A 26,506-nucleotide genomic window follows, 5' to 3' on the forward strand; every position below is an offset into this window, starting at 1 on the left:
TGTAGAAGTAGAACGGAAAGAGTGTTGACACTTTTGAATTTTGGTGTTGGAGAAGACTCTAAAGAATATCATGGATAGCAAAGAAAACAAACAAATGGACCATAGAATAACTCAATGTAGAATTTTCACTTGAGGCACAAATGACCAGTCTCAAATTACCATATTTTGGACATATTATGCTAAAACTCCCTTAAGTAATCCATAATCCTGGGAGAAGAGGAAGGAAAGAGAAGATAATGCCCAGCAGCAAGGTGAATGGGCTCAATTACACTGATGATGAGTGCACCACTGGGAGTTCTGAAGATCCTATTTGGGGACAGATCATCCTGGAGAAGATTGTTGTCGCGAAGAGTCAACACCAACTTGATGACACATAAAAAATCAATCAATCAATCAATCAATGACTTGTGTGGGTAATTTATATGTTGGGAGTGAACAAAAAACTCACCTATCATGATCCCTGAGAAGGCTAGAATAAGACCAGCAACCAGAGCTGAAGTGACTACTGACAAGACCAAAGAAAGAGGAGGATTTTTGGTGGGCAGGATCAGTTCATCTGGAATACAAACATGACAATAGAACACATTAGCTGTTCTCAACTTTTCTTCCCATTATCTTTCCATTCAAAAGAAGTGGTTGCACAAAATCTATAAGAAAGCATGGACCCACATATTTTTGGACTAGTAAAAAATGGCTTGGATGTACACACTTAAAAATGTAGTGGCATGCGGAAATAGGTATCTAAATGTTTACCAAAGAGCTGGAATTAGCATCATTGCACAAATGATCAATTAAAGGATAAAGCAACTTTCACAACTTAGTACCCTACAAATTTGTTCTGCCACTGTAACTGGAATCCAAAATCAGCACTGGATTCTGGCTGGGGGTAGTTCAACACAGCCAGAGAGCAAAAGTTTGATGTATGTTCTTATGCAATGTCTTACCTATGCAAGAGACACCATCATTAGCCAACACATATCCATAGCCACAAATGCAAACAACCTCTTGAGTCTTCATATCCCCGTGGCACATGTCATGTTCACAGTGACTACAGTTCAAATATAGCTTAATGCTGACTTCACCATGACCCTCTGTCACTAGACAGTAGATGAAAGAACAATTATTAATTTGTACAGGAACTGTAGGTCAAATGTTCATAAAGCACCCTAAATAAAAGATCAGTAAGTAGGACAATTGTGAAACTACCAGCAAAATTGAAATGCTCAACATGGGGTAATGGCTTTGGTTATTGGAGGTAGGCGTGGTAAGCAAGCATAGCTGCCCAGTATTTTCAGCTGTAGTATAATATTACTACTTGCAGATACTCCCTCATGATTTATGCCCAAATTGTCTTTGCATGGTGACTCCTCCTATCTACAGATTTTACTACAAATGCACATATGCAGAAGAGGAAATGCAAAATTACCCCCACTCCCTTTTCCACCTCCACTGAAAGATACTGTGTCTGAATTGCTCCAGATTCTACCCATCTCGGTTAGAAATAATTTCTCCAACCTGGTATCACCCCAGATGTGCTAGGAGTATAGTCCCTAACCAGCATATCTGCTGGGCATAATAATTCAGCATTAAGGGAACTGTAGTCGAACAATATGGAGAGCATCAAAGTAGAAAAACATGTTCTATAGGAATGTACAGATTAATACCTTCCTAAGAGGTCTTCACAATGCCTAATATAACAACTGGAATGTTTTCAAGCTGTCTCAGAAGAAAGACTGCTCATATTCTATCTGTATACGTGATAAAATAAATAACTGAAAATACCTTTTAATGCAGGAGTAAAGAGTGAACCATACTGGCTATTAATAAAAGATACACCATCTTCTCCATCCATCTCTGGGTCATTTTGTTCTGCTGCATTGCCACCTATAGAATTGGAAAAGATCTTAAATATTTTTTGTGTGGCTAAGCTAATGCATATCAAAGAGCAACAAAAGCTCTTGTGGCACCTTGAGATTAAATAACACATTGTAGCATAATTTTGTGTGGGCTTTATAAGAGTAGTCTGATATAGATATATCTTCTTGAATGCTGAGAAAATACAACACACCTTCTTTTTGGATAATGAGGCCAAAAGGCCAAGCAGTAGAAGAGATAAAAATCTTATATTTGAGTACAAATGAGCACAGCATTAAATCCAATTGATATACTAGCCTATCGGCATAGTGCTGATAGAGTCTCAGTGGATACCATAAGTTACCACATATTAAAAGTGGGATCACTTAGGAAAAAATTCAAGAAGCAGTTCTACAATCCACTTTGGCATTCCAACTTCAAGCCATCATAAATTAAGGTAAGAAGCCCGTCATGATCAGGAACTCTGAGTACATGAAGGTTTGTGAGTGCCCCCTCCAGTGACAGAGACATGAGGGCAAGGCCTGTGTGCAACTTCCTCTTTTGATTGTTCATTCTGAATACTCAGAGACGGTTCATCTTAGTCTATCATGGATTGTAAACTTCTTGTACTTAATAAACATAAAGTTGGCAATTTGGAATGCATTTACAACTTCAACTTAGCAGACTTTGAGCCTCATAAAATGAAGAGTGGTTTGTATACTACAGAAAGTACTTGTCCGTTTTCAGGAATTTGTTTATACTTCAAACATGCTTGTCTATTCATCACCAGTGGGAATAGATCTGATTAAGTGGTCTGACCTTCTAAAGTTTATGCCACAATATATCTTTCAGGTGACACAAAACATTTTTTTCATGCAACATGGCTACCTTTTTGGTATTTGTCAGATGCAGGTAAATGAATTATACCAATAATCAACACTACAAAATAAAAAGCATCTAACAGAAAAAAGCATTCAGCTGGCAAAATATCCAATAAATTCCATATGGGTTGCAGTTTAATGGACCTTTAAGCTTCTAACTTCAGAATTTCAGTTTAACAAGACTTTTGTGTTATTAATGAAGTAAATGAATGTTTCAGCACAGTCCCAGGCACAGAGATGACAAATTAGGAGAAAAGGCATAACATAATCTCTGAACAGTCATTTGAATGAAAGACTGAAAATTTCCCAATATGCAAAAGTTAAACCGATTCCCAGTGAATAGTAATAATTAGATAACTATTCTTTTTTAGCTTATTAAATGTACAACAATCTATCCAGTATGGAAGCATATGGATTAATATGACCATGCTGAAATGGCAGCATATGTTAAACTGATCCTGGGTTATTAAACTGTGCATTGCAGCTTCATTTCTCATTATCTATTTGATCCTTGTTCAAGCCAATCAATCTCCCAACTAGTCATTCCTACCAATCCAAGAGGTGCTCTTTCAAGAGTAGAATACATAACCAATTTATTTCTACATTTAAATATTCATACAGGAGACATAATTTTATTCTTCCCAAGAGGAAGCATGTGCATATGAGAGAGAGAGAGAGAGTGTTGGTGAATCTTTTGGATTATAACATCACTCCTGATTATTGGCAATTATAATCCAAAATATCTTGAGGGCACTAGATTTCTGTACATAATATGTATGCAGTTAAATGAAATGTTGTAAATATTTGCTTCCTCTGAGATTCTCAAATATATGAGTGGGTCCATGCAATTCTTTTGAAGAGCCAATTGCTATATAGCATATAATATGATTTTAGTTTTGTGTAAAGGGTCATCTGTACTATTGGCATCACTCAACAATGTGCTGAGAACAAGTTTTTCTATAAACTCTTCTAAATGTCACAGATTGCAATATATTCAATATGTATCTGAGCTGGTCTTCACATTCTGGTATTAAAACAATCAACTTAAAACAATAATCTCATTATAATACAAACACAGTAGTCACCACATCTACCTCATTTGTAGCCAAAGAGAAGGTTAGCAACATAAGGTATTATAAATCACTCATAGGTGAGAAGAAGTGGGATTCAGGATGCTCAAAATGATTGAAGATAAGTAATTTTTTGCAAAATGTTTGCTTTCCTTGAGGGAACAATTTTAACCTGTGCAGTGTCTGACACCCAGCACTAAGACCTATTGTTATAAGTCTTCTATACTGATGGTGTTATTAAGTTTCCCGGCAATCCATTTGCAAGGAAGCTAAGAGGCCTGATTTATTTGCTTAATCCCTTGAAATTTGGGTTGATGGATGTTCATGGTAGAAAAAACTCTTAATGAAAACAGTTCCTTGACACCACCACATCCAAATCACCAAATGGTTTATGTGATCTGTTCTCTTCTATCATTAAGAAACATAAAGCAAATGTCACCATCTTTTAAACATTTGCAGCAGGATCTTGAAGGTTGATGGCATGTCCTCATGGGATTTTTTTTTTTTTTTTTCACTAGATAGGGTGCTTTTGAATGTTTCTGCCAAATGTTCTGCCACATGGACTATGCCACAGGTTTGGACTTTTGCTAATGCCAATGGGTATTATAGCAGTTTAACAGAGTTGCTTGTGTAATTTGCAGAGATTTGATGTTACAAAGTAATGCCAAATAAATGTCTCTCCCCCAATCCAAACCATGGGGATATACACCAGCCTTCATAATGCACACATAAAAGATGATTTTTCTCTCTGCTATAATATTTGATATTATACTCGTCTAGTATTAAAAGGCAATATATACACAGGGGGTCAAGAATTCTGCACACAATTCTTCCACGTCAATGCCTGTCAGTTAAGATCCTAAAAATGTAGAGTTGAAATCAATCAGATATAATTTATTGTAGATTTCCATTTTTGCACAACAAGGACCACTTTCCAGCATAGTTACACATCTTAGTGACAAGCTGTGAAAACTGACATGGCTCTTGCCTTTTGAACACCAGAAGCTCCTCACAGCTGACCTTCTTTCCCTTTAGCCAAAGTTATCCACAGAATTTAAAATCTAGCAATGGATATTCAGATTGGTATAACATAACCATGCAGAGTCTTGGACACCCGGTATAAATATGCAGCATTATGTAACATTTAATATAAAGATAGATGTAAGTATAAATATAGATATGTCAGCTATAAGAAAAAAAAGTATTTCAAGATTTTGCTAAGCATTAGCACTAAGAGAGGGAAAGGGACACCTTGAACACGAAGCCACTTTACCTATATATCCTCCGCCTCCTCCACCTGAGGAGCACCCCCCTCCACCCCCTCCGAAACCCCCTCTTGTCTCCCACCCCCACTTCTTCATGGCCTGGGGGCAGGATTTTCCTCCGGTAGCGCCTTCCAGCAAGGATTTTCCCGACCAGAGGAAGGAAGTGTTATCATTCCAGCCGCCTCCACCACCTGCAGTTCAACAAAAGGAAAAGTAGCTCATGTAAGTATTTGTTGCAGCCCCCCAGAAGGCAGATCCCAAGCAGGATAAAATCAAGTCTCCCATAGGAAGAGTTTGGTACAGGTTTCTAAGAGAGGCTAGAAACTTACTTAGGCTTTGTAATGTAGTACGCAAGCCTGTACATACACATTTGACAGTTCTCTAAATGCAACAAAACCTTGACTCATAAATCTAATTCTGTTTATCTAAATTATAGATCGTGCACTACAGTCCTAGGTTCTACACACACTGGTAGAAGTCTATATGATGTTACCGAGACAGTTAGATTCGTGGATTATGGACCTATCTATAAATAGATCCATTCAAATCATCTCACAATGTATGTGAGAGATAAATGCCCTCTAATTGGTGTAGAAATACATGTAAAGTGCTAAATCTGAGTAAAGCACTGTTTCAGGAGCTGAATTTCTTGGACCAAGATTACTGTTAGTTAACCGTGTGTGTGTGTGTGTGTGTGTGTGCGTGTGTTTGTTCCTTGGCACTGTAATGTTCAATATGGGAAAACCTATCACATCCCTTTCTCCTATCTCAAGCACACATGTGCATTCAGAAGTTGGACTTTCAACAGAGAAAAAATAGATGGGTGGCAAAATTAATGTTTTGTATTCAGGCAGAGCCAGGATTCGATTCTTGCCATTTCCAATTAAAAGAGCAGATAACCACTGATGGGACAATTCTGGAAAGCCACTGCCAGACAGAGTAGACAAGATTGAGCTAAATCTTTTGATAGCTGGAATTTGCACTGTTTGGAGGGTATCTGGGGCTATAATGGTCATGGTGATAATGCAAAGAAGGTGCAATTGTTTTCTGAGAATCTATGCCTTGAGGATTAGGAAGATTTTTTTAAAAAGTATTTTAAACCTATTTTAAGTTTACAGCAAAGTTTCTGAGTATTTTCCATCTCAAAATTATGATGCCACCAATTTTCAACTATAGAACTGGGTGCTGCCCAAAAAGGGCCACATAGTCCTAGGAACTCACATTCGTTTCCCCTAGACAAGTTTGACAAATAATCCGCTCTAATATCTAGTAGGTTCCTTGTCCCTAAATTGTATAGCAGCATTAAGCATGGTGCAAGTTGGAGGGAGCCCAGAGTAAAGGGTCTATCTGTAATGATTTGATGCTCTCCCAATGCTCTCTATATTTCCTCCTGCCTAAGCTGAATGGGTGCTAAAAAATTATCCTTTTTCCCCCCTACAGATCTTATTCGAGATGATAAAAGAGAATTTCCTACAGAAATGCTTCCAAAGGAGAAGAGAATTTGGGAGAAATGCTTATGAGTTGAGTGTGATTTGGATTTCTTTTGTTAAGGTGGCTAAGGGTTATGTAGGAATGTCCTGCCTGTCGCTGGACACTTGTGTCCTGAAGCTTCTCGGAGGTCTACTTCATTTAAATCCCAAATGATTTAATGATCGTACAGCAACCTTTCCTAGTGAACCTTTTCACTACTACCACTGCTGAAGAGGAGTTGAGAAATTAAGAAATTGAAGAGGTTTTCATTCCCCTGGAGTGATCAGCCATATGGTTTATTTGTCCATGAATTTGGTGGAGAACACTGAAAGGTATTTTTGTATTTTTTTTCTTGTTGGCTAAAATAGACACTTATAATTACAAGTCTCTTTCTTTTTCACACACACACACAGAGGAGAACATTGCAAGGAACAGTGTCAACAAGTGTTTGCAATTCTAACAAACTGGGAAAATGTGCATTGCATAGGATCACATTTTGTCTATCTACTCTTCCTTAATTTGGACTTGTTTTCCTTTCAGATAAATATAGTACTTTTTAATGCTCCCAAGCCTTGTAACTTAATTTCCATTTTTCTGTACTTAGTCCCGCATTATAGATTTTTAATTATATTTTCGTGTCTGTTCACTCCTGCTGTTTTATTACTGTTTATTGTTATCCCTGTACTTATTTTTAACCCATTTCATTTGTTTCCATGTCAATGTACTTTTATGCAAATGATTTAGACATAACATGGAAGACACTGTTTTTAAAATGTTTATTCAAGCTGCCATTGGGAAAAAATACTGTGAAAAAGAGCATTAAAAATTAAAATAAGAAACAAAGCACCACACACTGATGCTCTGAAACTTTATCACAATCTGATCTGTCTACAGCTTACAGGAGCAGCCATCCAGATATTTATAGAGAGGCATACCCTTGGGCTGGAGGCATTCTGGAAGTACAATTGAATATATCTGGGGGACACTAGAGTAGAACAAAACAATCTTAAGGGCATAAGACCAGTTCCTAACTGTGTTCCCATGAAATAATTAAATATCCTTCAGCAGCAACTTTGACAGGAAATGCAGAACATAAATTTAACAAATAACATTAATTTTTTAAAAAACTCTGCTTAACAGGGAACAGAGATTGCATAACAAATGTTTGTTGCCCTAGCAGTACAATGTTTATATTTCCTTCAACTTTTTCTCCTCAGAGCTGCTATTGTGGTTGGTCACATAATCAGCCAGATGTTTAGAATGGATTTGACATTTTTGTCCACCTATCGAGTCCTTCCCAAAGACCTGGGATAGGCAGATGCTGTTGTTTAATAATATGAAAGGTATCGTTGCAGGATGTAAGCTTTTCCAAGTAAAGCTGCCTTTTGCAATTGACTGATGGTGATTTGGTCAATGCCAATGGTCTTCAAGTGGTGCTCCAGATGTTTTTAATTGCACCCAATGCTCCTGTCAGAGCTGCTATTATTACTATTATTAGTAGCCAAAAGACCCACATAACAAACTGGCATTTATTTTTCTTTGTCCCTCTGCAACACACTTTGTAAGTTTTTTATTGCCTACATAAAACCTGCATATCCTTGGAGAAATCTGTTGGTGGCCACATGCTGATGATGGGAAGGAATGTGCCCAAAGTTACTAGAACTTCTATTTATTCTTTCTCATATCCACTTTTTTTTCTCCCAACAGGGGTGTCTGCAGGTTTTGGTCAAAAGTCAAGGTGGTGGCTGTGACGGTGTGATCAAAGTTCCACCTGGTTTTTTTTATATGCAATGCACATTAACAGAGAAGGGAAGGGAAGGGAAGGGAAGGGAAGGGAAGGGAAGGGAAGGAAAGGAAAGGAAAGGAAAGGAAAGGAAAGGAAAGGAAAGGAAAGGAAAGGAAAGGAAAGGAAAGGAAAGGAAAGGAAAGGAAAAGAAAAGAAAAGAAAAGAAAAGAAAAGAAAAGAAAAGAAAAGAAAAGAAAAGAAAAGAAAAGAAACCAACTAGCAGAGCTTTGATTGCATGGTCAAGGCTGCTATGGTGACTTTTAGACCATACCCTGTGGGCACATCTGTCTCCCAAACAACATGCTCTCAGGGAAGCAGTAGGCACCTCTAATCAGAGGTCTGAACCAATCCATCTCAGAGAGGTTTCGCATTACTGTAGGCAGAATGCCACACAGTGTGAGCACCTTTTATATTCAGATTTTGAAGGAGTTTGGGGAATTAAAAAATAAGAAACAAGGAAGAAGCCCTGACTGAATTAAACACCTTTTATATAGTAATCTGTTGTTATATTAGAAATAAAGATCATGAAAACAAGTTGGGGTGGACATCTGGAATTGTTTGTAAGATCATTCTCATTCAGCACAGAAACACAGAATAAGTAGCATATTATTCCCTCCCCCCTGCCCCCCCCCCCCAGTCAGTAACAGGGATTATGGCAATTATTCTTAAAGACAAATTTCCCCTAAATCTTCCTCTAGTATGTGTTAGGTATGTACAATCAGGACTCTGAAAGAATGAGAGAGCAGAAGATCCCTATTCTAAAAATACATCCTTGCAAAAGCATTTTTAAAATCCTGTGTTAATCTATACAAAGATCATTTTTTTAAAAAAAATTCAGAGCTGTGTTGATTTGGAATAGTTACTATTTTTTTTCCTCAGCAATAGAACCAGGATACATTTATATTACAATGATTTTTAAATCTGCTAACTGCAAGTACAAACAGTAGCTATATGCTGCTAAAATAAAAAATGGCTAATCTGCATTAAATAATCTTCATTCTGAGTATTTGTTTTCAAAGCTCTGGTGGAAGAAATCACTCTGATTAATTGGTCAAAATATCATTTATGTCCTTTCTGCTTCTGCAGCACTGTGTATAGTCAGAACCACATCATTCTCTGGATAAATCTCATGAATATTTGTAATTTGGGCAAAGTAATATGAATAATTCTGCAAAACAGTATGGAAAGAAAATGACAGCTGTAGATTCTCAGTTCACACCAATAGTGCTCTAGCAATCCTTCTTCACTAATGTTAATGGCTGTGATCCAAATAATTTTATGAATGTACAGGAGAGAACCATATGGATAGTGGGAGCTTGGTCTGATGAATTGTCACTGCAGCAGTTCCCAGGCTGAGGACACCAACAGCTGCTTTTCCAACAGACAACCCTTGGTTTTCAGGCAGCAGAAATTGATCAGCTGATACCAAAGTATGCTCTGACTGCTTGGATATTCCTCTGTGGATCACAACCCATGGCTTTTACCAACTCTTTTGTCAGGCCTGGCAAAGAGCTTGAAACAAATAACAGAACATTTCTTACCTGCGGCTCCAGATTTCCCATTGAACCCTGGAATAGATATATCATTTTCCAGCCTTTCATGGTTTAATGTATAGGCTTTGGCCCTGTAGGCCCTGCCACCTCCTCCTGCGGCAATGATCAAGGGGATTGGCTTTCCATTCTCCATCTTAAAAGGTAGAAGGGAGAAATAAAACTAAAGTTTAGCTGTGCCAGATGTGTAAATAATAAGTGTGTTCCTTACATGGTAGCTGTACTTCATAACTTCCACAGGATGTAGATTGATCTAAATTACTATTGCATTCTTATGTACAGTGAGCCCTTGATTTAACAAACCTTGGCTTAATAGACTTTGGATGCCAAAGGCAAATTTTTGTTGGAATGTCACCCACAATTTACAGATGAAGTCTATTTTTTTTTCAAACTAGACCAGATAGCACTTGCTTCTGTGCATGTACTCGCAATCTTGATGTGTTGGTGTTTGTTGTTGTAGGTGTTCTGGCTTCACTCTTGAAGTGAACCATGGCTTTAAAGGCTTCAAAGAATCCAATGGTGGGCAGAAAAAGCAATTTTAGAATGTAGTAGACAATTCCCTATTTGATTGATTTATAAACTGGCTCACTCCTTTACAAATAATGCATAATGCAATACAGATAACAATTCAATGATACACAATAAAACTACAGAATAATAACAGTAGCAACGTCACTGGTGGCCACAGATCTGATTTGAGCTGTGACCTTCTGGAATCGCCAGGGCTTAATCGTTCTCCAGTAGGCTATAAGATTGGGAGCTCTTCTTGCCTTGACAGCTATTCCGAAAGTTGGAAGAAGCCACTAAGAATATTCTCCTCCATGGTCTCTTCAGTTGCACCTCTTGATAAGAAGGTACTTTCTGCAAGCATTTTCTATTCAGAATTTATGAGGGGAAGTGGTACCTAAGGTCCCCAGGCCCTGAGTCATATAGAGCTTTGTAGATGATAACTAGTGCCTTGGACTGCACTCAGAAATGAATTGGTAACCAATGCAGCTCCCATAAGAATAGTATTACATGACTATACTGTGGTTGTTTCGTAAGCATATGGGCAGCCACATTCTGCACCAGCTGAAGTTTCTAGGGAGTCTTCAAGGGCAACAGAACAAATTGCAGCAATTCAACTGTGAAGTGTCAAGGGTGTGAGTGACTGTCTACATTATGTCCTGATCTAGCTGGGCAAAGACCCTCCTGGTCATGGTCAACACTGCTTTTCCAACAGAAGCTATGTACCCCTGTGGGCCATCTGGTTGCAAGTCTTTTCTTTCAACACAACCCCTTCAAGAGCTAAATTAGTGTCACCCCAGAACTGGCTGTCCTTGGAACAAACAGCCACCCAGTCTTACTTAGACTAAGTCTGAGCCTGTTCCTCCCTCACAGTGTTTGGGTACTGGGTCAGGATTTCTATCACATCTCCCATTCAGCTCAGGGGGAGAGATGTAATTGGATGTCATCAGTATATTGATAGTACCTTATCCTGTACCAATAGATGACAGCTTCAAGTAGATGCAAATCATGATGAGGACAAAAACCAGTTGTCAGATCCAGTAGGCACATGGAACAGGCTGCTTTAATCAGCCCAGCTTCCCTGTGGAGTTGGTGACTCCAGTTAGCCTGCTTGGTCTTGAGGAAGTGAACTGCCATGATTGTGGGTCTGATGGAAAAGTCTTCCGGGTCATTTACTGTATCCATATGCCAAAGATTAATGGAGCTCATCAGTTCTATCATATACTGCAGGAACAAATAGTGGCTGTATTGGGCAACAGTATGCATAAAGAGATGTTGGTGACCTCTAGACTTCCAGATGTTTGTGGTAAAACACAATGGCTCATTAAAGGATTATATTGTACTCAGAATCACTACTTTGGCCTAGCAACTTTGTTGCCATTCTTAACTATAAGTGCAATGATCTATGGAATCTGAGAACAATGCATAAACTACAGCTCTTAGGATAACTCTGTATTTGCAGAATTGTGGGGTTTAGAATCAATACCATGAACCTTTAAAAATATTGCTGTTTTTCATTTCAGTTAAAACAATACATTTCATATCAAGGGGTATACACTTTACTAATTCAGTAAGATTATAAATTGGCTTAGCTGCCATGATAAAGCCATGATTTATTGCAGAGATAGGTAAACTATAGTTCTGGGGTTGGAAACACCTCTCAATCCCCTTCTTTTGAAGGCAACCTCTGGTCATGATTGCTGAAATCCTATGGCAGTTTTCTGCCACTTTGAGCTGGAAACAGAGAAAAGCCATGGCACAAGCATATCACAGTTTAAAAAAGAGGCAGGCAACCCTTAAAACCCCAAACCTGTTTGTGTACAGACTTTGTTGCAGTCTTAACCTCCCACAAATGCTAAATACCAACCTCGACTCTCATGAGAGCCCTATTCTTTTTCCTACGTTGGGTTCCTATGAATTTCTGTGAAGGAACTGCAGCAAGCCAACCCCTCTGAAAACAGATAAAGCTTCAGACACAGTACTAAACTGAAGTTTTGAAGAAAAAATAGGGACAATGACTGTGTTGCAGCTGGGATAGAAGAGGGAAGGTCTGGAAAGCACAGGATCCAGGGGCTTTGTTTCAAGGTTTACATTCCTTCAGAGATAGTTCCCCAAAGCCAGATTCCTAGAGAGCTACTCTTTCTGACATCCTCACTTTTTCTGCCTCCCCTCTTCTCTCAATACATCCCAGAGTTAGAGAAATACTTTGCCTGAAAAACATCTCAGATTCAGCCTTCTACCTCCAAAAGAAGAGCCCATAATCAGAATAAAAGGTATTTCTTAATATACCGATACCTTAAATATGTAAGTTGCACCTCCTCCTCCACCTCCTCCTCCTGCCCATTCTTGGACGCTTCCATTGGCTTTAATTTCATCTTCAATCACATTATTCTCTCCGCGGCAGACTTTCTGTATGGCATGATGGATCTGCAGATACAACCAGGTAGACAGATTCAGACAGAGAAGCCTGCTCTTGGCCTCCATCCATGGAACCCAGAGCTACTGAGCCAGTGTTATTCCCAGCCTAAATCTTAGCTTACACCTGGTGTAGTATGAGAAGAGCTCCAAGGTGAAAGAACTGTTTTCTCTAATCTGGTGTCCTCAGCTGTACTGAAACTTTCAATCCTTGAATATTCAACCATTGTTATCAAGTTTAGCTTCTGTGGCTGAATGCCCTTTTGCATAAGGAACAGTTTGTAATTAGCTCAGCAGGAAAAGGACTGTGCTAGAGACTTTCACTTTCTGATAGGTTTTGATTTTTGTTTTTATTTCAGGAAATATGGCATGATACATTGGAAAGCAATGAAGTAGGACATTCTGCAACAACAGACTGAGGTGTCACCCCTCTTCCATCCTTGGCGTGTACAGTATCACTTCGTTCTGCTGCATGTTTAGAACAGGCCAAGCCGATTGGCATGGAATTGATAGTAGGTTACAGATTTATGAAATAGAAATTATGTTCTTGCTTGGCTTTTTAATTGGGCTAATTTGCTGTTTAATATAATGATAAAAGTGCCAGGCAATTCTCTCAAGCAATTATGTGTTTTTCTTTGCAAAGAAATGATCAGAAAAGAACCCCTTCTTCCTGCCAGTAAACATCCTGGATATTTCAAGAAATGTTTCATTAGAAGTTAATAATTATTAGAAATGATTTCCTAATACCCCACACAAAGATGCTCAGCTCAGAGAGGACATTGGTGGTAGAGTTATGAATGTTGGGTCTGTCTGTCTGCTCCTTCGCCCAGCAAGAAGACCTTGCTTCAACCCCAGGTGTATTGCAAAACAGCACAAATTTTACTTTCATGTTGGCATCATATCTCTACTGTGAGGCTCAGAAGTTCAATATATTCTTTTGTGAAAGTAGGCTTACACACTAAATAAGAAATATGCTTTGTGTTGAGAGGAACTAAGCAAAAACTGGGTACTTTAGATTGGCTCTCAGTCCATATGGATGGGGTTGTCTTACAAATACTATTAATAAACTTTTGCTGCCAGAATAGACACAACATAAAACAGATGGATATATTCTGTTCCTAGTGAACTTCTAACATAATGATGAGAAATTAACTGTGACTGAATGCATTCACCCCAGAGTCTATTCAGATGTTGGAACAAAAATCTGCTTAATTCCAGCTTTTCTTCATGGATCTTATGGTGACATGCAAGCCTGACTTTCCATGTATGAGGGATTAGATTATGTTGAAAATACAATTACTTCAACAGAAATTTGAACTCATAGTGATAAGTGTAAAGTGCTATCTAATGATAGTCAACCCAGTTCCCTCTAGATGTTTTGGACTACAGCTTGCCTAATCCTTGAATTGGCCATGCAGGCAGGAGCTGATTGTGTTTGTGCTATATGTGTGTGTGTGTTTGTATAGTTTTAAATTGTTGTTAGCTTCCCAGAGCCAGGACTTTGAGATAGGCAGCTATATAAAATGAATGAATGAATGAATGAATGAATGAATGAATGAATGAATGAATAAGTAAGTAAGAAAGATTGAATTGTTTGTTCATTGTAATCCACTATTCTGCCTCTGAACAGTGATCAAATATTCACAGAATATTCATATACTTTCTTTAATGTTTTGCAATCGATTGACAAATACCCAAGGTCTTTTATGGTAGTGTGTGTCAAAATCTGTAAGGTGGTCAGCACAGCATTGTAATCCAAACCCTGTGCCTTTTATATGTGCATCGTATGTGCACCATCACATATACAAAAGGGACAGACCTGGGACTGTGATGCTGCAACTGCATTCATGCATTTCGCCCCTACAGATGCTGCTGTAGATACTTAATGACTGTCAGATGACTGAGAAAATTAATTCCTTGAAAATCATTATAAGGAACTATGTCCATGACTTCATACTGCTCCTTATTTATTCAGACATCTCTTCCTCTTGATGTTATCAAGTGGTGCACAGGCATGAATTGTCCTCTGTTTCAGATGTATTGTCTGAATACATCAGACAATGCCATGTTGTTTGGATCAATTCAATCTACAATCCTATAAAAAGAAGAAAATCACCTTTGGTCTCACTCGTGCTTCACAATAAGAATTTTAGACCAGAGGCAGAAAAACATGCATTATTCTTACTCTGTAGCTTATTTATATTATTAACCAGATACAATCATTTAACCTTCACAAAGAAGAAAACCAGAGCCTAATCTATACTAACTTTATCCTAAACATACATTTTTAAAGTTTAACTTGTTGATCATTAAGAGATTCACCAGAGTTGGTCCATCAAGGGCCACTTGGTGCCATAAGAAAGCTAGCTCCAATTCACAATTGGAGACGGGATGGCTAATCAAATGACTTAATGCAGGGACTCAAAGAAAGTGATAGATCACAGTTGGATATATGTATATGTATATATACCATATATATATCTCACAGGTGTATTTTATGTACATATACATATGAAAGCAAATACATAACTGATTACAATCCAATCAAGTTAAAGCTACTTTCACAAAGTCAATGCAATATCTTTGCCTCAATTACATTACCACTCAATTCTTAAATTCTTGTTAAGATTACAGTGGCTTGTAATTTAATGACTCCATATATTAGCGTATGCTGCAATGCCAAGAACACAGATACAAAATAAGCAAAAATGTCTAGTTCTAAAAGAACAATCAACCTCTTGTATTCATTTATAAGAGGCAGCAGGGATCATTATCCAAAGCTTTCTTCCCCCTGATATTGTGCAATTAACCCTTGCAACGGAGACCTCCTATTTCATTTGTTCAAGTACAGCATGAGGAACCAGTGTCTGGATCTTAGCTATCTAAAAGATGCTCAAGCAAGAGCCATGAAGAATACAAAGAGCAAAAGGCTGGGCAATTTCAAAACATATCACTTCATATTTCTTGCAACTTGGAGTTCCCATATGAGAAAAATAAACCAAGTTCAAAAATATATTTGAAAAAAATACCTGCCTGATAACTCATAACTCAGTTAAGTCATTGTCCTACCATCTCTTTCTTCTATGCAAATCATAGGTATGAAGAAAGCATTTCATGTTCACTGGGAAGTAGACAACTCTTAGCATTGTTTGAAGATCAACTTTCCTCCCATTACCTGTAAGAATCCAGCTGCCATATCTGGTGTTCTAGAACCAAGCAGGCTTCCAGTTTCTACTTTAAGATGTTTCGTGCACAATCACCCCAGAACAGATGAGTTGTATTCATTGGGTAAGAAGAGAGCATGAACAATTGGCAGCACAAGCTCCTTGCTTGATACCCAACCCATCAACAGTCACATTCATCCGCTCCCCCTCCTCCACTACACGGTTTACTCAGATGCTGCAGCAGCATTTTATACCAGAAACCAAATCCCATTCAGAGGAACAGACTTGGCAAAAGGTGGACATCATTTTAAATCTCTAAAAATGCATGGCCTGACATGATGGTAAGCTGTGCGCAGTGAGGATGGCAGATGGAGTGATTGATCTGCAGTGGCACTTGGCACAGAGAAGAGGCAATATGTGCATGCGGGGGTGCAATCTGATCAGAACAGTCCATTTCTCCTGGGCCAGATACTTTTGTTGGATGATGGGAAGGATATAAGAACAAGCTACAATCAATAGGACGGAGGCTGGGAAGCTCAAGATGCCAAGATTTTAGTAGCTGCACAGCAACAGGAAGAAAAGTCATCATGATAAATGGGTTAGTGGGAAGGATAATCACTTACACTAGGACAAGCATCTTCTCCTTGTTGCCCCACCAAAATATATAAGGTATCATTCTTCTCAAGTGTAAATATTCCCACGACATTCACGCCATGTGATCTCATCATACTGTTTTTCCCTTTGCCACCAGCTGCCCCATAGCCTGAGATGCTGCAAATAAAAGAAACAAAAGGGGAAAAAAAATGACCAAAGGTCATAAGAGAAATACAACCAGAATTATTTATTCTGACCACAGAATAACCTGGTACAGAATTTTGTTTTTTTTTCAGGTTTGTCATTTTCCAAACCTTGAATTTGCTTGGTAGCTAAGTGATTCATCTTGGCTATATCTCAGTGACAGTTTTAATTAGGCCCAGAATCTATCCTCTTCCAAGATGATCAGATCCTGGGAAAGGCTTGGCTGAAAAGGTTGGCTTCCTAGCTCCAAATGGCTCATAAAGCAGAGGGGATTCTTGGAATCTGACCCAATAATGCTCATGTGTCACTTTCCATAACCCAAGCTATCATTCTTTAATAAGGCAGCAACGGACACAAGAGAGGACATGATGGCCACAGGATAGGATCCCCTGAACAGATGCTAGAAGGAATAGGAGCCACTGAGCTGGTTTTCAGCAGGAAACTATAATGGCTAATGAGGTGCACTATTGAGCAAGGCAAGCTGGCAGGGCTAATTGGCTGCAATTAGGGGCCATATTTTTCTGTGTAAGAGTAGATTTTGCATATAAGCAATAAAGTCAGGAACCCAGAGAGACACTCTTAGTGCCTCATTCACCAGCTGTGAAGGAAGAAGAACAGACAGCTCCAGGTCACAACTCTACACATTTGTCAAAGCCTATAGCTACAAAGAGAGTATTTGTTCTGCCATCAATAATGGATTGCAAATTTGCACAGTTTCTATAGTGCCAATTATCATCTTGTTGGAATGAATGACAGTAGCTGAAGCAACAAGAATGTATAAAATGGTCTTTTTGACAGGATTTGTGGATACAGAAATGGGGATCTGGTTTGCAAAAGAAGCCTATGCTTGCTGCATTATGATGTTTGGAGGAACACTAAACCATGCTGTAAGAAGCCAAGGCAAATGTTTTAAACATGGTGGTTTTTTCTATGTCAAAGTAATTGGTTTGACTTGGGACATGGAATAACCACCACAGAATTTGCGTGGCTCTGAGGAATTTGGATAAAGAACATTAATAAATCGAGGTCTTAACCTTCTCCTCCCTTGGATTTATTGCATTTATTTCCTTGAGTTCTATATACTTCTCTCTTTCCTATAGAAGCACCTGTTAGAGGAACATAGAGTTAAAAAAAAAAAAAACAGTTTAAAAATACATATAAAACTTGATAATTCCATTCTGTTGTCACCATTAAGCAGCAGGAATAAAATTAGTAACAGAACAGGCTGTGGTACTAACATTAAAATTAAAAGCTAACAATTTTTTTTTTAAATCCTAACCTGGTACAAAAAACAAACCAGAATGAATACCAGGCATACTTTCTTTAGAATGCATTTCAAAAGTGAGGGTTTACTACTGAGGAGTATCCACAAGGCCCTTGGCAATAACCATAAGGAGATGGATCTGAATGTACAGAACCTTTACGTTTGCTGTTGTTGACAGAACCAATTATCTGTGTCTTGCTACTTCACTAATAGTTGATCAGCCAAATGAGAGAAAAAATAAATTGGGGTGGGTGCCAGTCCCAAGAGGAAATGCTTAAGTGTTTAAGGGCATGTATTATCCTTACGTGCATTAAAAACTAGAAGAGCATATATATCAAAAGACGAGTGTACAAATCTATAGATACCAGAACAGTTGTACGGAGCCTGCTTATGATGACTCTGCACTCAGCCATAGTTTCCTTTTGGCTCTTCATGCATCCATGTGGACACTCAAACAAAAAGGTTTGTACTCACTTTGCTGATAAGGAGTCGTGAGAAGTTTAGATTAAGGAGAGAGAGAGGGAACAGATAATGGGGTGGCAAAGAGGCAAATCCTAAACAACCCCCAGGAAGGCTGTGGGAAGAAGAAGCTTCAAAATGGAGGTGATGGCTGGCAGCTAAAATGGCTAATATGGACATTAATCTAGTGGTTGCTGAAGATATGTTGTTGGTTTCAATCCAGAGAAAGATTGGAGAGTGATCCTAAAATGGATTAGGTGGTGCTTGCACTGTTGAAAGCTTGTTAGTTTGTAAATGGTGTGAAGTCCATGAACCATTCTAAAGAGAAGAGAACTGGCCTGGGGCCTCATCTGCTTTTTGCAGAAGACTCTTGGTAGGGTTGAAGATGATGGAAGAGGAGATCAAATGTTTACTTGTCAAAGGTCACCAGCTAGAGTAAGGCCTGCTGCCAGTTTGTCTGACTAAAAGAGAAAACATTGCCACTAATATCTGTAAGCCTTTTATTAACTTAGAGTAGATAGCTCTAGGATTGAGCACCTGTATGTTAAAGCTGTAAAGTAATCTGCACCCATACACCTGCTTAGAGTGGATTAGAATGAAAATTGGAATTAAGAATAATAATAAAAAATGCTTGTGTACTTTTGAAACACCGTCTGAAGAAAAGGCAGAGAAAACTATTCCTATTGGCATGCGAGACAATTAGAAGCTGTATATCATACTTGCAAAGCTTGAGGTTGAAAAAACAAAACTGCTTTTGTTGTGCTTTACTGGTACTGTAGTTTAAAGAAAAAGGGGGAAATCCCTGGAATGCTGTTTTGCATTGCCTCTTTCAATTAAATCCTTCAAATCCTTGGACATACCTTGTGGCATGGCCAATAAAGGAAGCAAGATTAGACCTTGTTATTATGTTATTATTGGATTGAACCTAACTGGGAAGTTGAAAAAAACATCCTGGAAGAAGGGAATGGCAAATCACTTCCATGCTGTGTTAACTAAGAAAACTATATGATCATGTTCATATAATCACAGGAATCCAGTTCAGCTCAAGGGAGTCTTCATCTTTCTAATCCTTTTTCAAGCTATTGTTAATAGCAAATGAGAATCACATTTCATTTGATCAAAGCACTTTTCATTAGCAAAGGTTTTATTAAAAATATACTTAAGAACCTAATGAGGAATAGAAAGACAGATACCTACAGAATATTTGTACTGCAATACATATGAAACTGCATGGAATTCTCCATGTAGATACTAGGAGTCAAGAATGACTCAAATACATATACAGTATGTGTGTGTGTGTGTGTATACACACACACACACACACACACACACACATATTCATTTTGTTTCAAAACTTTCAAACCTCCAACATTCTCTATACAGTAATTTGGAGGGCCAGGTTTCTGCATTCTGTAATAGTATAAAAACAAAGTGTTTCCTGAGAAGAAACTGTCACATTTTTACAAATATGAACATGTATACATGTACACATATTTGTATGTTAATCTGAGCTGTGGTGGGGAAAAAGGATTTTATGCAGTGAAACTAAAAGGGAAAGGATTACAATGAATGAACCACCTGAAGCTCAAGTCCACAATACTGAAAATCATAATGTTCTTGCAGTTGTTGTTGATGTCCATTCCTCTCCCCTGGTTCATTTAGAGATGAAAACCTCTAGCAACAATGAGAACTAGTCCATTAATTATAAACAAACATAGTTTATATAAGAGGGCAATGCATGAATGCTGCGATGGTGGTTGGCACCAGTGGTGCCTCCACCCAAAACACATCAGAATGCACAGGACTCATAGTTGACCATGTTATTTTGCATGTCAGGCAGAAAATCTTTCCAGCACTTTGCCCCCAACAATAACCTTAAAAAGTAATGCTTTTCTGCCCTTTCCCAACATCCCAAATCAGCCTTATTCTCCTTTAAGATATGACCTTCTCTGGAAAAAGCTAAAGATATGACTGAGCTGGAAACCGGGAGAAATTTCTCTGGTTTGCAAGGAGTCATTGATGATGGGCATTTCCTAGCCCAAACCAAACCAAACCAAACCAAACCAAACCAAACCAAACCAAACCAAACCAAACCAAACCACCCACATCCTAAATTGTTGCCTGTAAGGAAATAATTCTCTTCCCTCATTATCTACCTGAGAATTGAGTCTGCTTTCATTCCCTGGCAAGAATAGAATAAAGGAAAATAAAGGAGTAGGCAGCAAATACAAATGCCTGCAGACATGTATGCCTCCCCCCCCACAAGGATGTTATTGTGGAAATGTTAATACCACAAGCAGCTTATAGTATAGCATGCTGGCTGGGAATTTCTGGGAGTTGAAGTCCACGTTTCTTAAAGTTGCCAAAGTTGAGAAACACTGCTATAGGAGATGATTAATTGGTGTTACAAAGCATAGTCCTAGATTGCCAGTGGGTAAATCAGTTACCAGCCCTTTCTAACACTAATGTTCATATGGAATCTAGCTGAGCGCATGCCACTAAAATATATATTAGACCCTTAATCTTAGGGAGAACCACTAATAAAACGCCCCACATGGACAATTTGTTTCATATTCGTTGAATTGATTACCTTTTTTTGCTCATTTGTAAGGGATGCCCCTTTAAAAAAAATGCTCATTTTGTTCCACTTTAGCCAAAATGGAAATCCTCCTTTTGTCCGGTGTCATACCCCACTCCCCATCATGTCTTGATGTATTCTAAGGATCAAAGAGCTTCAGCTGATATCATGCAAGGAGCCAAGGCCAGCAGTGCTGGGGATCTAACAACAGAAACAATCAAAAGTTGCTAGGGAAATTGACTTGGAGGAATGTTCTTATCAAATCAGTTAAGCCCCTTGCAGTAAATGCTCTCAGGCAGAGATGCAAATCAAAGAAATGTGCTTCCATGATGTGCTAAATAAGCTGCTATGTCTGGTATTGTGCAACAGGTCAAGACAGCCTGCAATACAGAGGATGTTGGGACTCAACGTATCTCTAAAATAGGTGGAATTAAGCATTAAAACATGAAATACAAAATGCACAACACCCCATTAAAAAAAAGCTAGATAGTATATTGATGATCTGTAACTTTTGATCTACTTGCTAGTGTATCAAAGAACAAAATCAGCCTTGGGATACTATTGAATTTTGTTTCTTCCCCCAGCATTAACATTAAAGAAATGAGATTTCTGTGCATATAATTTACTACTCTTCTCTTTTACATTAGGGTGATATTTTATATGCACACATACTACATGCAAGCCTTGAAAAATTCTTCCCACCTGTTTTCCCATAGGCAAGTCATTCTTTTCTAAATGGCTGAATGAAACGTCATTAGTTTTTTCATTAGCAGCAATTTCCCTAAAAATGGACAGGTAGCAGATTTGGGGCCTTTGCTAGTCAATTTCACCAAGTTGTATCTTAGCCATTTAAACCACTATTGGATAACTTGGGGTTTGTGGGGAGCTCAATCAATCAATCAATCAATCATCTAATCTATCACAGAATATGTAGAGATAGCCCTTCAGAGTCACCAGCAGTTTTGAAGGTTTTCATCAAAATCACAAAAGCAAAATTGTGGGGACTTCTGGTGAGTAGACTAGTTCCTTGGAACCTCTCTGGATAAGAAGAGGATGGGTTCCACATGCGCTCCAGACACCTGCTCCTCATGAGGACAGCAGTTTTCCACGGGTTTGAGCACCAGGAGATGACAGGATTATCACTTGCAACCAGAGCGGAGCCTTTTAAAGGACAATAAATTCACAATCCTCACTTTCTAATCACTTTTGCAAATTGTCTATTAACTGTCTTAAAGCTATTAGAGACCTTCAGAATGACAAGTCTGAAAAGTCTTCATTGGGTGAGTTTATATTCAACTCTAAACAAAAGAAAAATTACTTATAAGCTTAAGAAAAAGAATTTGAAATAAACAGCACAAAGCTAAATAAGATTTTGATCTAAGAAAGTTACAAATGGATTAAAGGTCCAGATAAATTTGTAATATTGACTTTTACTATAAGTATTTGGAATTAACTATAAAAAATAAACAGCTTCTCATGGGGAACAAACTTATTTTGATTGTCTTGGGTCACAACAAAGATAAGTGATGATTTTAGAAATTGGACACTAGAGGAGAGTAAAGATTCTAAGCAGAAGAAAAAGAAATACAAGGCTATTCTTTATGTCAGTTAATACTGGGACTTACAAAATGGCACAAAATGTTATAACATTGGAAATATTAAAGGAGATCTTTGAAGAATGGAGCCAGAAATCAGTAACTGAAATACCAACACTGTCAGCAATGATGTCTGCTTCTCTGGCTGGACTATGTCTAAAAGATGTTACTGAAGGAATGACAGATGTGGAACAAATTTTATCTAACAAGACAGAGAAACTACCGAAAGTGGAACTACAAATGACGGACCAAGATAATGATTAGGAAAAGGATACTTTATTGGACATGCAAAAGAAACTGGCTGAAGTTTTAAAAATGAAAAGGGAAATACAAATGATAAACCAAGAGAATGACCTGGAAAACGTTTTCTTACTGGATCTACAAAAGAGACTTGTCTGTATGTTGAGATAAAGAAGAGGAGAAATCAAATCCTATGACAATATTTGATTGACTTAAATATTAAGACTGTTAGAAGTAGAAGGAAGGAATATAAAGTTGTTTTATTCGATCAAGGTTAAAATAGGACTTTTTTTTTGCAAAGTTCTGGCAACCTTTTATGGACTTTTTGCTGACTCCAGGATTGAAAAGTTGATGTTTTATGGATTTGCTGATAGATAAGGGATGGGATATGGAATGAAGAGATATCTGTTTGTAACCTTATAAGAGGTAAAGAGTTATTAAATTTGTTTATAGTTGTTGTGATTAAGGTTGGAAGTAACTTCTTTATATATTTCTTTTCTTTTCTTTTCTTTTCTTTTCTTTTCTTTTCTTTTCTTTTCTTTTCTTTTCTTTTCTTTTCTTTTCTTTTCTTTTCTTTTCTTTTTTCCTGCACTTTTTATTCTTTTTTTCCATTCTCTTCTCTTTCTCTAAGTGTAGTTTGTATTAGTTTTTCTATTGTAATAAAATTTCTTAATTAAAATTATATTAAAAAATGACAAAAGCAAAATTGTGCCATCAAAACATTGCCTTCCTCCTTGCCTCCCACTGCAGATCCCTTTGCAGCCCTTGGTACTCCTTGATGACTTTATATGTTAGGCAAGAATCCATTTTCTGTACGAAGTATTCTTTGGTTTTAAAATTCAGAATTTGGTGATATAGTTCAGGACTCAAAAATATAACAGTATGGCTATGAAAAATACATTGTAAGTTAGAATACATTTTTAAAATATATGTTGTAGGATGTGTGTACAACAAATATGCATATTTTGGAAAAACAAAACAAAAGGTTAAAAATATTGCAGGTGAGATCAAATATATTAACTCATGTGGAAATGGCATAGTTTGGAAATAAAGTTATCCACACATGCCTACCCCAAACATCTCAATCTTTTCAATTTTTCCAGTGTTGTTTTAATAATGCATTGCTTTCATTTCTTTAAAAATCAGCCAAATGTGACTTGGCAATTTTTCACCTACAAATGGGTTGAACTTCATAGCACTGTGAAGTGCTATTCTAAACAATGTAATAACTGTACACTTCACACTTGAATCTGGGTAGCATTTAGGATTGAGTCAGGTTGTCACCCCTTTGACAGTTTCAAATCAACGAATATCTAGAAATTCTAAATCAGAACTCATCAACCTTTGTGTGATAGCAAATTTGAAACTCCCCCCACCCCCCACAAAGGAGGAGAAAATTACAGAAATATACAGACGTCACAGGAGAAAAACCAAATATTGCAACATTGTAGAGTTCTCACGTGAGATCTTGCAAGATTTTGGTCATCTCATAAACTCTTGCACAGGATAACCATAAGCTTTCAGTATTTATTTAATTGTAATGGGATCAAAAATATTTCTTGGGGCTGCCAGAGATGTTATGGTATCCTTGGATACTATGCTACTGCTCCTGTAAGATTAGATATTTCATATTTAACTCCATGAGTAACTGCACAATTCTCACCTTAAACTATTAAGCTTCACTGCTCTAATCATACTGCAGTATGAATGTGAGAGTTCCTTATGTCCTTTCATATCTGCTAAAACTGTAATGTGCAAATTGCTAAAACACACACCTTAGACATGGTCTGATCTGCAGAGCAGGCTAATTTAGCTCTCTTAAATGGAGCTGGCCAAGGATAAAACCTAGGGTCATTAGTTCACACTGTATTTTTTTCAGGAGTAAGGATTTTTTTTCTTTTTAGTCTCTGAAATAATTGATAAAAGCCAGTTCTACCCTTTGATGGGAATGGGGAAGCTTCTTAGCCTCTTCATTATGTTCATATTTCAGGGCTTAGCAGTATTTGGGGAAAATAGATTTTAGAGAACAAGCTCTGTAGATTTTCTGCTAATTCATTTTAAACATAGTAACTGTTGCAAGAAACAAAAACATGAAGAATTAGAACCTTTCTGTCTTCCTTCCTCCCTTTTTTTCCCCATATCACCTTTTTTTTTTTATCATTGCAGTCTCAGGGTAACAACTGTCTTGCTCATATTATCCTGTAAGTCAGTTTGGGAGTTTTTAAGGCTGAAGAATAGGGTATCAGTGTTTCAATAAATAAGTAAAATAAAGCTTACCTGTATGTATTGGCTGCAGGAACTCTCCACATCTGTACACCAGGAAAATGTTCCTCTGTTCCTACCAGTACACTGAGATTGGAGTTCCTATAGGCATCATTGCACTGGGTCTGAGTAGGCCCTTGTGATCCACTGGCACCACAGGTGGTAAACAGCCAATTATCTGAAAGAGACACATGAAAGTATATCCTCAGTATCAAATGTATTATTATCTGGCTGTTGATATCCTCAGCTGCATGACAACAAATGGTGAACCTACATGGGCCCTTACTGAGGAAGAAACCTCACAATCATAGCATACATTCAATTGTTCCAATATGCCATATGCTCTCATTACTTAACAAAGAGGACCTCATTCCCACAAAGCACATGCAGGATAGATCTGCTGGTAGGAGCAAACTTGGGGGAACCTTGAGATGTGAAGGTTACAAAACATCTTTAGGAAACAAATGAAAATTAGAGATGCCCCAAAGGAACTCAATAAGGACCGAATATCTTCAATAGATATAGACTATTGCAGGGAAAACAACAACAACAGAAAACTGAAGGAAGGGGGAATGGAATAGAGTCACTGGAATCCCAACATAGCTTAAGCCTGTCCTTCATGGTGCAGGAATCATCTCATGATGCTCCCCACTAAATATAAAATCAACAGATAACAAAATATTAGCCCCTAATTTATACTGGAGAAAAACGACACCGTTAAGCAATTAAAACTTAATTGCAATTACTTTTAGCTATATTTGCCTGATTTTGGTTTTCCCTCCAGTTGACTTGCATTTCAATTTTTTACAGTTCATCTGAGGGCCTGAAAGTGGGTAGAGAATGTCCTTCATTCTCCCTGACCTTCACATGTTCAATTGCAAATTCTGAAAAGGAATTATACTCACATTTACTTGCATGTAAATGCAGCATTCTGTGTGATCTGGGCCCCAATAAAGCAGGTTTCCTGGTTGTGGGGGAAGCTGTATTCACATTCAGGTAAGGACAGTTCCATGTCAGGCCTCCAACGCCCAGAGGGTGATGGGTGGGGTCAGTATGTACACCCCAAACACCTGAAGGGGCCCTAAAAGTGGTCATTCTAAGAAGTCTCACTGAGTTCAGTGGAATTTACTGTCAGAAAACATGTATGCAGGACTGGACTGTGCTTTATTGAGGATTTTTTTTTTTATTACTGTCATAGTGTTATACTGTTTTATTGATTTTGCTATTTTCTTAAAGATCTTTATAGCGGAAAAGTATGATAAAAGCATCCCAAACCAAGAATGTAAAATGTACAGGTTGGAAAACAACTATACCTCTTTTTCAATCCATAGAGCCTGCACCAACAGAT

General features: G+C 37.9%; 1 protein-coding gene across 1 annotated transcript in view; it reads right to left on the reverse strand.

The window, feature by feature from the left end:
• The window catches only part of ALK (ALK receptor tyrosine kinase), a 632,586-nt gene that overhangs the window by 30,595 nt on the left and 575,485 nt on the right, over positions 1–26,506 (reverse strand). The window contains exons 12-19 of the mRNA XM_088145791.1: positions 25,174–25,336; positions 16,586–16,733; positions 12,679–12,810; positions 9,868–10,012; positions 5,079–5,261; positions 1,783–1,884; positions 945–1,097; positions 449–556 (exon numbers count right to left, since the gene is read on the reverse strand). Of these exons, the coding sequence (XP_088001917.1) occupies positions 449–556; positions 945–1,097; positions 1,783–1,884; positions 5,079–5,261; positions 9,868–10,012; positions 12,679–12,810; positions 16,586–16,733; positions 25,174–25,336 (1,134 nt within the window). The remainder of the gene's footprint in view (positions 1–448; positions 557–944; positions 1,098–1,782; positions 1,885–5,078; positions 5,262–9,867; positions 10,013–12,678; positions 12,811–16,585; positions 16,734–25,173; positions 25,337–26,506) is intronic.

Source organism: Python bivittatus, unplaced genomic scaffold (genome assembly GCF_059951505.1).
Source record: "Python bivittatus isolate LINGU-HERP-01145 unplaced genomic scaffold, Pbiv_v1 ctg000020_np1212, whole genome shotgun sequence".
Lineage (NCBI taxonomy): Eukaryota > Metazoa > Chordata > Lepidosauria > Squamata > Pythonidae > Python > Python bivittatus.